Genomic DNA, 12,259 nt, shown 5'->3' with positions numbered 1-12,259 from the left:
TGCATTCATGTCTAAATTTGGTCTGTTCAATCAAAACGCACCTTACACAGATCATTTGCATTAGACTGGATATTCTCTTCTTTTCTAACCAACCCTTGCCCTCACTGAAATTCTCATTTTGTGTGTGCATGTGAATAGGAGCAGTCATTGCCCCACGGGCCGGACTCTTGCCCCTGTGTCTGGGCCCTGCAGAGCTCCCCTCTGGTTCCTGTTGGCTTTGACAGCGAGCTCTCTCTGCAGGGCAAAAACCTGGACATATTTGAGGTGATGCTCGCTTATCATTCCACCTCATACATTGTGCCTGAATCAATATGTTGGCCTTGACGTTTCATGGCTGTGCATTTTAAGACGCGATTGTCCCAGGGTGGTCAGGAGGGTCTGGGTGAACTCATTTATGATAATGCATGTGGAATGGGGAAAGGGGTTAGAGATGGCTCGTGATTAGCATTTGATTGTGTGACATGCCGTGTGATATTTTAAACAGGATGAGGAAGATTATGCTTGCTTGCTGGTCATTGAAGGCCAGGAGCTGCGCTTGTCGGCCACGTTGGACCGCAATAAAGAGACGGGGACGCATGTGTTCAAGTGTGCCGCTCATCAGGTGATATTAATAGCGTCCATTTATGCATTGCCACATCAAATTATGCCACAGCCGGTGCAGTTAATATAGACTTGTGCATGTGATGTCTGCAGTGATAATAGCTGTAATTTATTTCACCAGCCAGAAAAACACAGCAATTCAAACATGGATTTGTTGATGGTGCCACATATAATTTGTCTGCATGCACCTGGCTGATTATACATTGATTTTGTATGTGTGTGCTTAGTTTCAGTACTCAGGAAAGCAGTTTGAATATTTCGCTCCTGTATACCTGCAGTGGGGGACGCAGCGTATAGACACAGCACCACATCTCCGCTGTGAGTACCGTGACCATTTATGCATGTTCATTCAGTGGCAAAAATCATAAAATTAATTCTCTTTTTTTTTGGCACTTACTAATTTGCTAATTAACTTAAATACATGTAAAATAAATATATAATAAAAAAAAGTACATGCATGGTCTATATATATATATATATATATATATATATATATATATATATATATATATATATATAACATGTAAAGGATTATTTAAATTCATATATTTTATATTCTGTACAATGAAGTATTATACTTATGTGTGTGTGTGTGTGTGTGTGTGTGTGTGTGTGTGTGTGTAAAATAACATTACAGTTTTAAATAACAATTTTGTAGAACTTTTAATACAACTTTTAATGCTCTGTTTGTGTGTGTATAGTTTTAAATATACTACCGGTATATATAACTTCTTAATGCTATATATCATTTGTTATTTTGTAAATTTGCTGTTTAAAGTGTGTGTGTATATATATTATATATATATACATTAAAAATGTTATATATTGCACATATATATGTGTGTGTGTGTGTGTGTATTTGTGAACCAGGAGCACAAAACCAGTCGCTGGGGTATATTTGTAGCAATAGCCAAAATAACGTATGGGTCAAAATTATAGATTTTTCTTTTATGCCAAAAATCATTAGGATATTAAGTAAAGATCATGTTCCATCAAGATTTTTCCTACAGTAAATATATATTTAAAGGTGATTTTCTCAATATTTAGATTTTTTTGCACCCTCAGATTCCAGATTTCCAAATAGTTGTATCTAATATTTACATCCTAACAAACCATACATCAAAGGAAAGCTTATTTATTCAGCTTTCAGATGATGTGTAAATCTCAATTTCAAGAAATTTACCCTTATGACTGCTTTTCTGGTCCAGGGTCACATATATATATCTACATACATACAAGTATTAAAAAAAGTATTGTTTTATGTTTTTAAAAACTAGTTAGCAGCTAGTAACAGTTTTGTGCCTGTTGCTTGTGACCTAATTGAGATGAATTTGTGTCTGTGTAACAGTGCAGCTGTACGACTGCTCAGTTGGACAGTCCGACTGCAGTCAGTGTCGTGCGGTTGTGTCTAATTACGGATGTGTGTGGTGTGTCGGTGAAACCCCCGGCTGTGTGTATAACCAATCCTGCACCAGCGGAACCCTGGACACCTGTCCTCCTCCTAAAATTACTGAGGTACACATATGCATGGTCCAAAATTAAATTGTGTGGGTGAATTTAGAAAATGTGTCACCAACTATGAAACTTCATTTTGTGTTATTTCCTTAAAGATGCCCTTTGTTGCCAAGGCAATGGAATTAATTAACTTTAGTTTTTATCTTGAGTATTTGAAGCAAACCATACAGCCAATTCTGTCATTTGCATAATCAAAAACCTGTCTGTGTGTCAAAAAAACATCAAAGTCGTGGGTTTGATTCCTAGGGAATACACGAACTGATAAAGCATATACTTTTGGATAAAAGCTTCTCCCAAATGTATAAATGTCAATGTGAAGGCAAAAGCTGTCATCATAGTCACTGATCATTTCATAAGTGGACAGTTTGTGTCGGAGGATCTAGTTTGAGTGTTCAATAGCAATCTCTGTGTGTGTAGCTTCAAATGCACAAGCATATAATTATATTGATTTATTTTCTCAATTTACTTTTGTAACTGGTGTTTTCTGCATTGTGTTTTTGATTAAATAAATAGATCAATTAGCGGGTGCTTCAAGTGTATCGATGAGACAACAAAATTAACCACAACATCAATTAAAACAAAAACATGAAAATAATGAAAAAATAAAGTTATAAATATAATTTAAACAGAAAAACAAAAGGTTTTTTTTTACATTTTTACAACAAAGATGAAAAAGAAACCCACTTCTCCCATGCAGAGACAGTGAAGAAAGGAAAGAGGAGGGGCAAAGACAGGAAATTAAGATTAACTTTGCAATCAGAAAATTAAAGTGGAGGATGCACACATATAGACCAACATATTAGGTGTACATTTAAACATTTTTGTGTAATTCTAAATGAGCATAATACTTTCCATATCTGTTAAATTTTCATAATGGTAATTCATTCAATCGTTTATTGAATAATTTTTATGTAAAATTATTTTGTATATTGTTTTTAAACACACATAATATTTATTTATCTGGGTTTTTTTAATGGAATAATGTGAACCAATTTGATAGAACAACACTTGTTGGATTTGTGCCGAGTGCAGCTGACACCCTGCTTATTCTTATCATCTACTCTTCCCTGTCTTGCTCTGTCAAATTTTTGAGCTGATAGAAGACAGTTAATACAGTTTCGGTTATCAGACAAAATGCAATGTTAACTGGTTTCGGGTATCAGACAAAACATATTTATGGGAGAGTCTGGATCTAATATCCCTGGTGTGGAGTTGCAAAACAAATTTTTTTCATAGTGTCTCTTTGATTTGATTCACATAGCTTCTGAAAGACCAAAAAGCTGTGAAGCTCAAACTATTGTTATTGCATTGCCATTTAAACCTATTATTGTTCGTTACATACATTACGTATCTTACATACTTTGTAAACTAACTATTAGTCACATGCAGCACATGGCAGGCATTCATTTTGGTCTTCAAGCACATATTTATAAAAGACCATGTGTGTTTTGTACATGTTGCCATTTGTTTTAAGTTTAATGTGCCAAACTGAATTGAAAAATTAAATATCAAAGATTAATTTTATCAAACTTTTATCTGTGGGTAGGTTGAGCCGCTGACCGGGCCACTGGAGGGTGGCATCTTGCTAACAATCCAGGGATCGAATCTGGGCCAGAGCTTCCAGGACATCCAGGCAGGGGTGACGGTGGCAGGGGTGACCTGCAGACCTCTGCCTGAAGCCTATCGCATTTCCACCAGGTACGACTCCTTTTTTTAGTGCACCAGATATGATGACAAGTTGGCGTCAGATTTCATATGTGCGTAATTCTGGTTTTGTTTTCAGCATTGTGTGTGAGCTCCAGGCCAGTGCAAATGTCACAGCCGGACCGGTCGTCATCACCGTCAGAGGATCAGAGAAACAAGAGTCCCAGCAGACGTTCTCATATCAGAATCCACAGCTGAGCAGGATTGTCCCGGAAAAAGGGCCCTTAGCTGGTGGCACAATGCTAACGGTCCATGGGTCGCAGCTCCTGACGGGACAACGAACAGAACAAAGTAGTGACCAAATCGCTGACCTGCAGGCTTTCATGGGCTCAAAACCCTGTCGCATGTAAGAGCAAATGGAGCTAACATCACCTTGGTTCCCTTGACAAAAACCCAACTGGATTTTTCCATTGGCTTTTAAATTATTGTAGGAAATAAGCTCTGTGACCAAAGTTTGTGTTTCTTACATGTTTTGTAAATCGTGATTATCTTTAGAAATGAACACAACTTTTGAATTTTGAAACCTAACTACAGTCAGCAGAAGTAAGAAGGCTATAAACGAACCACAACATTGTCGCTTGACTTCAGCATCACTACCATTAAGCTTCTTTCAGTCTTTATTTTTCCTTTAAATTTTGAGTTAGAATATTTTGAAGAGCGCAATTCTAAGCGCAATGAGGATGTGAAAGTGGACCGGAGGTACTCAAATGTTAACTCATTTATGGGTTTTGGCCTACAAAAATACATCATCCCTACAGCACTTGATATCATTTATCTGTTTATTGACAGAAAATGTGAATGCAGTTGACTGAAAAGATGCTGCAAGTTGTATTTGTCTAAGTTTTCCTTTTCTTTTTTTCTGAAAAGCAATGAAGTGAGTGACACACGGCTGATTTGTCGCACCAGTCACTCCAACCAAACTGGAAGAGTGCCAGTCAAAGTTGTGTTTGGAAAAGCAGACAGGATTTTGGATAGTGTTCTTTTCAGCTATATGGAAGACCCTGTGATTACTGATGCAACACCTACAGAGAGTTTCTACGGGTATGTGCGCTCAAGGCTTATAATTTCCCAAAAAAAAAAAATGAATTACCCTCAAGTTGTTCCAAACCTGTACGAGTTTCTTTCTTTGGGCACAAAAGAAGATATTTTGAAGAATGTTGGTAACCAAACAGTTACTGATAGCCATCGACTTAAAAAAAATACTATGGAAGTCAATGGCTACCGTCAATTGCTCAATTACCAGCTTTCTTCAAAATATTTTCTTTTGTGTTCAGCAGAAGAAAGAAACTCATACACACTTAAGTTGTTACAGTTATTGTCCATGGATGAGCAGGCGTTTACTCAGATCTGTTCTACATCTACGTCATGAGACTACATCTACGTCCTCTAATATTTTTATTTAAATTCAGGGGTGGACGTCTTATATATGTGACTGGCCAAAACCTGAATGTCGTTCAGCAGCCAAAGATGTCAGTCTCTTATGAGCCTAGAGACAGATCAGGAGTCAGAAGACGTCGATACACCCACGTTTCTGTCAGGAATCCCTTGGTTATGGTAAAACAGTCAGAGAACTCATTTCACGGATTGTTTCAACCAATTTTACATATCAAACATAGAATTTGTTTTCAAAATTAATGCATGCATGACTTATACAGTTGATTCATTCATGAGGTTTAAATATTTATTCAGAAATGGCTTAATCTTTTACTTGACTAAAACTCATTCTCACTCCAAACGCATGAAAGGAAATGCATATGTTTCTTTTTGTCTTCAGATTCAGGAGTTGTGCACCAATGTGACCTCAGAGAGGATGATTTGCAAGAGCCCTGCAGTGGAGCCGAAATCCAGGATCGTGCGAGTGTGGTTCGAGATGGACAATGTGCACATTGACTTTCACACCATCAAGAACAAACCGTTCGTTTACCACCCAAACCCAGACTTATTCCAGCTCAACAGTGAGTCCCGAGGAACACCCATCCGATTCAAACCCGGAGGAGTCCTGGCAGTAGAGGTGCTCGCATTTCTGTTTTGTTGATTGTCCACCAGTGAAATTTCATTATATTATAAAAAAAAACTACTGCCTGTATAAACTAAATGTATTCAATAAGAACAGTTCTCATATTAATAGTTGAACAAATGGGACTGTCATCTAATGCAGAGTTGGGTGACAGAGATGTATTTGAGGAAGTTAGTTGCCATTTAGTTTCATTTGTTATATATGTATATAACAACTGCACTGCAAAAACGCTTTTCAAGCTTAGATTTTCTGTCTTGTTTCCAGCCAAAATATCTAAAAATTATTATAAAGTAAAAATTATTCTCTTGTTTTCAGAAAAAAAAAGAGTTTTTGCTTGAAACAAACAAAATGATCTGCCAATGGGGTAAGCAAAGTAATCTTGTTTTCTGTTTGAAATAAGATTATTTTGCTTTAGTTTTTGTTCTTTTAAATATTACTATTTAGTTTGATTAATAATCCTTTTTAGATATTTATTTATTTTCAGTTAGAAATTTCAGAGCTTAAGTAATAAACTTATTTTAGTTTGCTACCAAGGTTAAGTTACTATTTTATCTTATATTTAATGTTGGTTTATATGTAAGAAATAATTGACGGTGGGCCATTGAATTTTTATAAAAATAATGCACACCGTTACACTTCATGTGCGCATTATTTTTAGAATAATTCAACATCCCGGAGTCAATTATTCCACTTATAATGCAGTTATCACACCTCAAGACATTGATCAGATGATATATTTAAAGGGATTCGTCTGGTTTTTGTACTTAAAATAGTAGTGTGAGGAGGATTATTTCTTCCACATCTCATCCAATGCCTATTTTGCTAGTTCCAAAACATAATTTTAAAACTGGTAATGGAGGCTTGAGCCACTTGCATTTTAAAGCAGTTATTAGTGCAGTTATTAGAAAGAGAGCGAGAGAGACAGAGATGTAGAGAGAGAGACAGAGAGAGAGAGCTTGTGTGAATAAGGCTACCTCTGTGCATCTCAATACAGTGCTGTTATTATCTCAACAGTGAGAAATGTCATGTGTAGCCTTTAAGTTGCTACACTATAGGTTGACTGATAAAATCATCAGGGCACCACTGACAACAGCTTTTTGTGCAAACTGCGTGACTGTTATTACAGTAAACTATGTGAAGTGATATGAAACTGTAATGCGGTCAAGAGAGCTGCCAGGAACTATGTTCACTGTGTGTTTCCCAGAAAATAATTGCACACCTCAGAACATCCGTCAGCCAACGGTCTCATAGTATGATTTATTATATTTATTATTTGATTTGATTTCAGCTTTATTTCAGTAAACTAAATATATTACTAGTTTTAGTTGCACTTTTTAAGTTGTAGTTGAGTTGCTGTGACTGAGGATGTGTGTTTTGTGTCTGAAGGGTAAGGGACTGACACTGGCTATGAGTAAAGAGGAAGTTGTGGCCTGGCTAGGGGACAAAGAGTGTGTCATCAAGACTCTGGATAACACACACCTGTACTGCGAACCACCTGAGGAACTGCCTCTCGCCCTGGACGACAGCGACTTACCAAGACTAAAGGTCAGTCTTTATCCAGTGTCAGCTTTAGTTGTTTCATTGGATGGCTTAAAATATAAATAATTAGTTATTGGTCATAACATGAAAATAATTACAGGCTTATCGAGAATTTTAATATTGTCCATCCCTAACTCTTTCCAAGAAGCATTGCAAATAACATGACAAAATTGTGACTTTTAGATCAATTAAAATCACATCGGCTTGTTTGTTCTTCTCTGAACAGCCTCAGAGCTCAGACTTACTGTCTGTCTTGAACGGTTCATGTGTTATTGTAAATTATTTTCTCTGTATTGAAAATGAGGTTTTTACTACCGACTGCGGCCTGGAACCCATCTCTTTAAAGAGATTTAATTCATTGCTTCATGTTGTGTTTTATCACACCTGCTTAGAACTGTGACTTAATTTTGCGTTCACATGCTACCATCTGTGTGTGTGTGTGTGTGTGTGTCACTCAGGTGTTAATGGGACGCCTGGCGTTTGACTTGGGTCCGGTGCAGTATGACAGTGATTCACACTCCCCGGTGCCTCTGTCAGCTCAGATCGGTCTGGCAGCGGGGGCCGCGGTGGTCGTTCTCATCGTGCTGGTTATCATTCTCATGTACAGGTAGAGTGAATTCAGATGGCACATTCTTCACCCTTCTGGGCCTGTCATCATGACGATGAGCCGTGAACTCACATCCAGCACTCGGAGAGAATTCTAATGGTATCCATTTGTGGAGGGTAGCGCTCTAACCCTGTGCTTGCTCTCGCTCTCTGTTTGTAAAGGCGGAAGAGTAAACAGGCTCTGAGAGACTATAAAAAGGTTCTGGTGCAGCTGGAGACTCTGGAGATAAATGTTGGAGACCAGTGCAGAAAAGAGTTCACTGGTATGGTAACACTGTTCATCCATAGACTTTGTCTTAATTATAATATACCACTGTAGACGTCTGTCTGTCTGTCTGTCTCTGTCTGTCTGTCTGTCTGTCTGTCTGTCTGTCTGTCTCTGTCTGTCTGTCTGTCTGTCTGTCTCTGTCTGTCTGTCTGTCTGTCTCTGTCTGTCTGTCTGTCTGTCTCTGTCTGTCTGTCTGTCTGTCTCTGTCTGTCTGTCTGTCTGTCTCTGTCTGTCTGTCTGTCTCCGTCTGTCTGTCTGTCTGTCTGTCTCTGTCTGTCTGTCTCTGTCTGTCTGTTTGTCTGTCTGTCTGTCTGTCTCTGTCTGTCTGTCTGTCTGTCTCTGTCTGTCTGTCTCTGTCTGTCTGTCTATCTCTGTCTGTCTGTCTCTGTCTGTCTGTCTGTCTCTGTCTGTCTGTCTCCGTCTTTCTGTCTGTCTCTGTCTCTGTCTGTCTGTCTGTTTGTCTGTCTGTCTCTGTCTGTCTGTCTGTCTGTCTGTCTGTCTGTCTGTCTGTCTGTCTGTCTGTCTGTCTGTCTGTCTGTCTGTCTCCGTCTGTCTGTCTGTCTGTCTGTCTGTCTGTCTCCGTCTGTCTGTCTGTCTGTCTCTGTCTGTCTCTGTCTGTCTGTCTGTCTCTGTCTGTCTGTCTCCGTCTGTCTGTCTGTCTGTCTCTGTCTGTCTGTCTGTCTGTCTCTGTCTGTCTGTCTCCGTCTGTCTGTCTGTCTGTCTCTGTCTGTCTGTCTCCGTCTGTCTGTCTGTCTGTCTCTGTCTCTGTCTGTCTGTCTGTCTCTGTCTGTCTGTCTGTCTGTCTGTCTCTGTCTGTCTGTCTGTCTGTCTGTCTATCTCTTTCTTTCTGTCTGTCTATCTTATTTAAGTTGTATGTAAGTATTAGTTAATTTGTATTATTCATTTTAGATTTAGATAGATAGATTTCACTTATTTTAATTATATTGTTGTATTAACAGTTACAGCTGTATTATATTATAGTATTTGGGAAGTATTCCTTTTTTTTTCCCTAAATTTATATTTATAACAGTTAAAATAAAATGACAGCTTGCACCAACGACATGCACTTTTTATTCATTCAAATTGAGAGAAACTTTTCGATTGATGGTATCCATAACATGCACCATTAAAGAGACTTTTTCCCGCCCTCCAGATCTGATGACGGAGATGATGGATTTGAGCAGTGACGTTGGTGGTCCTGGCATCCCCTTTCTGGATTACCGCACATACGCAGAGCGTGTTTTCTTCCCCGGCCAGAAGGGTGCGCCGCTGAGTCAGAATCTGGATTTGCCTGATTCTCGCAGGCAGACGGTGGAGCAGGGCCTGGGTCAGCTCAACAACCTGCTCAACAACAGACTCTTCCTTATACGGGTCAGTGAAGTGCTTTGTTTTCCTGTAGAGGAAAAGTGCAATTACAGTGTTTATGCCGCTGGTGTATTCAGCACGTCAGTGGCTGTTTCTGGAGACGTTATTTCACCTCAAAGAGTAAACAAAAGATGAAAAAGAAAGCAAATGTAATATTCATTTTGCACAGAATGCGGCTGGATGCCTGTTTAGTAGAAAGAGGGTTTTTTATTATTATCTTTTTTGGGGGGTGGGGGGGGTCTCAATCGCTATCCTGTCAGACAGCAGCACAGAAACTTCAGCGTTGAACTTCGGGATTTTAAATATTTATCCATTGTTGCAGTCTGAGGCTTTGTAGTGCAGTGTTTTGAAAGCTGAAGCTGTTTGATTGAAACTGGTTAAACTAGAACGCTGTTGTAGTGCATTTTAGGCGACATCTGATGGCACTAATGCAGGTAAACTCTGCTCTGGGTTCCTCTAGTTCATTCATACTCTGGAGGTGCAGCAGAGTTTCTCACAGCGGGACAGAGGTTACGTCGCATCACTTCTCACGATGGCCCTTCATGACAAGCTGGAATACTTCACAGATGTGATGAAGACCCTGCTGGGGGATCTAGTGCAGCAATATGTGGCCAAGAACCCCAAACTCATGCTGCGCAGGTATTGTACATATACTTTTTATTTATCATTGTTATTTTACCCAAAGCAACATTCATGGCATATGTTTTATTACCGTATTTTCGAGCTATAAGTCACACCTGAGTATAAGTCACATCAGTTCAAAAATACGTCATGATGAGGAAATATATATATATATATATATATATATATATAAGTCGCACTGGACTATAAGTCGCATTTATTTAGAACCACAAGAAAACATTACCGTCTACAGCTGCGAGAGGGCGCTCTATGCTGCTCACTGCTGCTGTAGTCTACACTGAGCAGCATAGAGCGCCCTCTCGTGGCTGTAGATGGTAATGTTTTCTATTAGTTCATTTCTCTTGGTTCATTTCTCTGGGTTCATGACAAATTAATTTTGATAAATAAGTCGCACCTGACTATACGTCGCGGGACCAGCCAAACTATGAAAAAATACTTATAGTCCGGAAAATACGGTAGTATATGTGTTGCTTGAATCAGCTGGCATTGATATTTGCACCTTTACTTAGGGAGTCTCAGAGGCTACAAAATATTAAAATTAATAAATTAATTGATTATTTTCATATTATTCTTTTTTGTCAGACAGTACACGTGTGAGTAGACGCATATTTTTGAAGATGTAACCTTGTAGTTAACCACAAAGCAGGTGGTTAAGAAATGTGATTTAATTATACTGTATAGTATGTTTGTGTGGTTTTCAAGAACAAAGTATTCAATAATATTCAATAAACAATAATAAGCAGACTAATAAGAGACTCCTAGCTTATGAAAATGGATTGCCTCTATTGATGATTTTACCTGGTGTTTCTAAGACTCCATTGTAACAAGTTTCTAGCTCGCAATAAATACATTTCTACATTTCAAATGAGTGCATCATGTGTTAATGTAAAAAAACAAACAAGCGGTCTGATCCATCCTGATCTGATTATAGTAAATCTAATCTGATCTGATATTTAACACGTCATCATCTGTAGGACAGAAACGGTGGTGGAGAAGATGCTGACCAACTGGATGTCCATCTGTCTCTACTCGTTTCTCAAGGTATCACAGCATGCGATTTGCATTGATTAATGAGTGAATAATGAGAATAAATCACTGTTTGTATTCATAGTTTTAAAATGTGGTAATATTATTATAATTTATTTATTTTTCACAAGAAATATATTTTAATTTAATCATTGTTTTAATTAAAAATAAGAATATGTATTTCATTAAAATGTATTTATTGTGAAAAAAATAATGTTTTTTATTTGCATATATATATATATATATATATATATATATATATATATATATATATATATATAATTTTTTATTATTATTATTTTAAATAGTTTAATAAAATAATAGAACATCATTATTATTATGAACTATTAATTTATCTTTTATCTTTTTATTTTTGCTAGGAGGTTGCTGGTGAGCCTCTCTACAAGTTGTACAGGGCTATTAAATACCAGGTGGATAAAGGACCAGTGGATTCAGTGACGGGCAAAGCCAAACGCACTCTCAACGACAGCCACCTGCTCCGAGAGGACATTGAATACTGCTCAGTGGTACGTCTCTGTAATACTTCCATCTTAATGCTATACCAAGCAAATCTCCTAAATGAACCAATCTAATAAGAGGAGTTTTTGTGTCTCATCTCAGACTCTGACTGTGCTGGTGAAGAGCGGTGTCGAGGTCCAGCCTTGTCCTGTTAAAGTTCTGGACACCGACACCATCACTCAGGTTAAAGATAAAATCCTGGACCAGATTTATAAAGGAGCAGGATTCTCCCAAAGACCAGCCGCAGACTCACTGGACCTTGGTACGGTTTTTCTAGATGTATATAGATTAGTCACCACTACAGTTTTGTTGTTGTTGTTAAAGCTTCTTGTTTTGTGTGTTGTTCTCCTTCAGAGTGGAGATCAGGTCAGGCGGGTCACCTGACTCTTTCTGATGATGATGTCACAGCCATCGTTCAGGGTCGCTGGAAACGGATCAACACTTTACAGCACTACAAG

General features: G+C 38.1%; 1 protein-coding gene across 4 annotated transcripts in view; it reads left to right on the top strand.

Moving 5' to 3' along the window:
• Window positions 1-12,259, top strand: part of LOC128018957 (plexin-B3) — a 67,589-nt gene that overhangs the window by 48,030 nt on the left and 7,300 nt on the right. For all 4 annotated transcript variants that reach the window (XM_052604871.1, XM_052604869.1, XM_052604868.1 and 1 more), the window contains exons 10-27: window positions 139-264; window positions 485-601; window positions 828-918; window positions 1,949-2,115; window positions 3,662-3,813; window positions 3,899-4,165; window positions 4,687-4,860; window positions 5,229-5,373; window positions 5,594-5,830; window positions 7,223-7,381; window positions 7,834-7,982; window positions 8,144-8,244; window positions 9,403-9,620; window positions 10,075-10,253; window positions 11,231-11,297; window positions 11,663-11,809; window positions 11,904-12,063; window positions 12,156-12,259. In XM_052604871.1, coding sequence (XP_052460831.1) covers window positions 139-264; window positions 485-601; window positions 828-918; window positions 1,949-2,115; window positions 3,662-3,813; window positions 3,899-4,165; window positions 4,687-4,860; window positions 5,229-5,373; window positions 5,594-5,830; window positions 7,223-7,381; window positions 7,834-7,982; window positions 8,144-8,244; window positions 9,403-9,620; window positions 10,075-10,253; window positions 11,231-11,297; window positions 11,663-11,809; window positions 11,904-12,063; window positions 12,156-12,259 — 2,760 coding nt within the window. The remainder of the gene's footprint in view (window positions 1-138; window positions 265-484; window positions 602-827; window positions 919-1,948; window positions 2,116-3,661; window positions 3,814-3,898; window positions 4,166-4,686; window positions 4,861-5,228; window positions 5,374-5,593; window positions 5,831-7,222; window positions 7,382-7,833; window positions 7,983-8,143; window positions 8,245-9,402; window positions 9,621-10,074; window positions 10,254-11,230; window positions 11,298-11,662; window positions 11,810-11,903; window positions 12,064-12,155) is intronic.

Source organism: Carassius gibelio, chromosome A8 (assembly GCF_023724105.1).
Source record: "Carassius gibelio isolate Cgi1373 ecotype wild population from Czech Republic chromosome A8, carGib1.2-hapl.c, whole genome shotgun sequence".
In the NCBI taxonomy this organism is placed as follows: Eukaryota; Metazoa; Chordata; class Actinopteri; order Cypriniformes; family Cyprinidae; genus Carassius; species Carassius gibelio.
The sequence above is the reverse complement of the archived record's forward strand: the minus strand, read 5'-3'. Positions and strand labels throughout refer to the sequence as shown.